The 3,254-nt window shown below is 63.9% G+C and overlaps 1 protein-coding gene across 1 annotated transcript in view; it reads left to right on the top strand.

Moving 5' to 3' along the window:
- Positions 1-3,254, top strand: part of USP19 (ubiquitin specific peptidase 19) — a 39,886-nt gene that overhangs the window by 28,418 nt on the left and 8,214 nt on the right. The window contains 8 exon segments of the mRNA XM_025192951.1: positions 267-531; positions 781-937; positions 1,045-1,116; positions 1,571-1,686; positions 2,037-2,251; positions 2,408-2,606; positions 2,703-2,836; positions 3,024-3,182. Coding sequence (XP_025048736.1) covers positions 267-531; positions 781-937; positions 1,045-1,116; positions 1,571-1,686; positions 2,037-2,251; positions 2,408-2,606; positions 2,703-2,836; positions 3,024-3,182 — 1,317 coding nt within the window.

Raw genomic sequence — 3,254 nt, 5'->3', positions numbered from 1 at the left:
CCCCGCCTGCCACAGACCCCAGCCTGCCCCTGGAGAAGGTAATGGGGAGGGGCCCTGAACAGCCCCTGGTAGGTGGTGGGGGCTGCTTCTTTCCACCTGCCTTATGAGTGCCCCAGACATTCAGTGGTCCTGGGAGTTAGCCCATCTGGGGTTGGGGAGGGGAGAGCTGGGGGCTGGGCAGAGCTGTTTGCAGAGAGTTGTGGCCTGTAGGCTGGAGGGGAGCCCACGCACCAGCCATGCTTCACCGCATGCCTCCACGCTTCCAGGTGGAGCTGCTGGAGAAAGAGCCCATGCCCGTGGAAATGCAGCCGCTTGTGGACCCCTCGGAGACGTTCCCCCTTCCTGCCACCACCTGCCTGGAGAAGAGAGTCCTGCCCCCAGCTGAAGCTGCACGGGGCTGGGAGTGCGCGCCAGCCCCAGGTGAGGGCCCCAAGGCAGCCCCAGTCATCGCTGCTCCCCTGCTCCTGAGCAGAGACAATGAGAAGAGGGACTGGTCTAAGGATGAGGCAGCTCTGGAAGCCACCGTGGATGGTAGGTGCCGGGAGCTTCATCAGAGCCCAGGCTTACCTGGGTTCTCGGAACCTGAGTGACCCCAGCGGAAGGTCACCAAGCGCATGCTGTAGAGGTCCTTGCAGCCTGGCCTGGGAGCCCAGTGGCTCTGGTCTGTGGCTGGGCAGCCCGCTCTGGCTCCCTGGGTGGCCCCCAGCCACTCCTTATGGGGCTCCCGGGGGTGGGGCTGGGACACCCCCACTGCCCCTGACCTGTGCTCGCACTCCTCAGAGCCAGAGCCGATCGTGAGCCTGACATTTGTGAAGAACGACTCGTATGAGAAGGGGAACGACTTGGTGGTGGTGCACGTCTATGTGAAGGAGATCCACAAGGAGAGCTCCAAGGTGCTGTTCCGAGAGCAGGACTTCACGCTGGTGTTTCAGACCAGGTACCGCTGGCAGGGTGGGGGCTGGCAGGCTCCAGGGCTGGGGCTGCCACATGTGCCTGACCGGGGGCCACAGCCCTTACTCTGATCCCTCTCCACTCTGCCTGTAGCGACACAAATTTCCTGCGCCTTCACCCTGGCTGTGGCTCCCACACACTGTTCCGGTGGCAGGTGAAACTCAGGTACGGTGCCTCCCCATAGCATCCCACACTCCCTAGGGCCACACTCAGCTGGGGGTAGTCACCCTCACTGCCTCGGGCCTCCTGCAGGCTTTGTCAGTGGTGTCTTGGAAGGACAGCCAAGTGCAGCTCGGATGGTCCTAACATCCAGCTCTGGGCCATGGGGCACTGGGTGAGGCAGGCACCCTGTGCCAGCAGGCTGTGGCTCTAGCTGCAGAGTCCCAGCACTCTCAGTGGGAGGCAGGGCGTGGGGATGGGCAGGGGCTGTGGTGTCCAGGCAGAATGCTGCCTCCTATCTGCTGGGCCCCTCTTGCGCCTTCAGCCAGGGGCTGCAATGCTGGGGCTCTCCCAGCCAGGAGAGCCATGTTTGAGACCCAAGCCTGGCACTGGCTGGGGGGAGCTTGGGGGTGGGGGGTCTCCAGACCCCAACCCCTGAGGCGGCTCTGGTGTCATGCAGGAACCTCATCGAGCCAGAGCAGTGCACCTACAACTTCACTGTCTCCCGCATCAACATCTGCCTGAAGAAGCGCCAGAGCCAGCGCTGGGGTGGGCTGGAGGCTCCTGCCACACGAGGTCTGTACCCCGGCTGCCCCTTGGCCCCCCCTGCACATGGTGCAACCTCTGCAGGGCAGGGCTGGTGCTCTGCAGGCTCCAGCTGGGCGCTGGGGTGCAGCTGCTGGGGTTGGGCAGGGGCTGCTGTAGCCCATGTAGCACTGGTAGGGGATGCGGAGCTGGAAGCAGGCTGCTGGGCTGCAGTGGGGGCTTGAGGGATCTGGTGAGCCTGGGATGGGGAGCTGTAGTTGCCTGGCTCAGCATGTGGGGTGTGCTGCAGTGCCTCAGCATGACGGTGGCTCCGGGCCCCATACCAGCCTCCATACACACCGTGCTGCTAACCACAGGTCCACCCCTTCCCCCTGTTTAAGGTGCAGTGGGTGGTGCAAAGGTGGCCATGCCAACAGGCCCTACCCCCCTGGACAAAAGCCAGCCAGGCAACAACCAGCTCCCACTGTCCGCCAAGGAGGAGGCCCGGGCAGGCGAGAAGGAGAAGCCGCGGGTGGAGGACAGTGGCCTGGATGGCGTCACCACCCGCACCACTGCTGAGCACGTGGCCGTGAAGCCAGAGCCACACGTCCCCTCAGTGAGCACTTGTGGGGTTGGCCCCTGCCACACTGAGAGCCATGGGGCGCTCTTGGGGTGGGCAGCACTGGCTGCAGGAGAGACCCTCATGGCTCCAGACCCCCGCACTAGGAGTGAAACCCCTGACACCTGTCCATGTTTCCCCACTGGGTCACAGCCCAAGCCCACGTGCATGGTGCCTCCGATGACACACAGCCCAGTGAGCAGCGAGAGCGTGGAGGAAGAGGAGGAGGAGGAGGAGAAGAAGGTGTGTCTACCTGGCTTCACAGGGCTGGTCAACCTAGGCAACACCTGCTTTATGAACAGTGTCATCCAGTCCCTGTCCAACACGCGGGAGCTGCGGGATTACTTCCACGGTGAGTGGGGCTCCGGGGCTGCAGGTGGGGACACAGGTGGCGCTGCCTTCCTCCCTCCCCTTGTCCTCACCCCCTTCTCACTGGCTTCTACCGTAGATTGCTCTTTCGAGTCTGAGATTAATTACAACAACCCGCTGGGCACAGGTGGGCGCCTGGCCATCGGCTTCGCTGTGCTGCTGCGGGCACTCTGGAAGGGCACGCACCATGCCTTCCAGCCCTCCAAGCTGAAGGTGAGGCCTGTGCTGGTGGCAGCACCAGTCATCTGCTGGGCTGCTGTGGTGACCCCGTCTCCTGCTGTCCCTAGCAGCCAGCACTCTCCGCCCTGGCACAGGCCTGAGTCCCATGTGGCGAGGGCACCTGGCATGTTGGGGTGGGGTCCCTGATTGTGACCATGATCGTGACCTTGTCTGCCCGCAGGCGATCGTGGCCAGCAAGGCCAGCCAGTTCACGGGCTACGCCCAGCACGATGCACAGGAGTTCATGGCTTTCCTGCTGGATGGGCTGCACGAGGACCTGAACCGCATCCAGAACAAGCCCTACACGGAGACGGTGGACTCGGATGGGCGGCCTGATGAGGTGAGTGCCCTGCCCCCAGCCCGACCCTGCCCCAGGGGGCACCTGGTGCCAGACTGAACTCCCTTCTCTTTC

Source organism: Alligator sinensis, unplaced genomic scaffold (assembly GCF_000455745.1).
Source record: "Alligator sinensis unplaced genomic scaffold, ASM45574v1 scaffold469_2, whole genome shotgun sequence".
NCBI classification, from domain to species: Eukaryota; Metazoa; Chordata; order Crocodylia; family Alligatoridae; genus Alligator; species Alligator sinensis.
The sequence above is the reverse complement of the archived record's forward strand: the minus strand, read 5'-3'. Positions and strand labels throughout refer to the sequence as shown.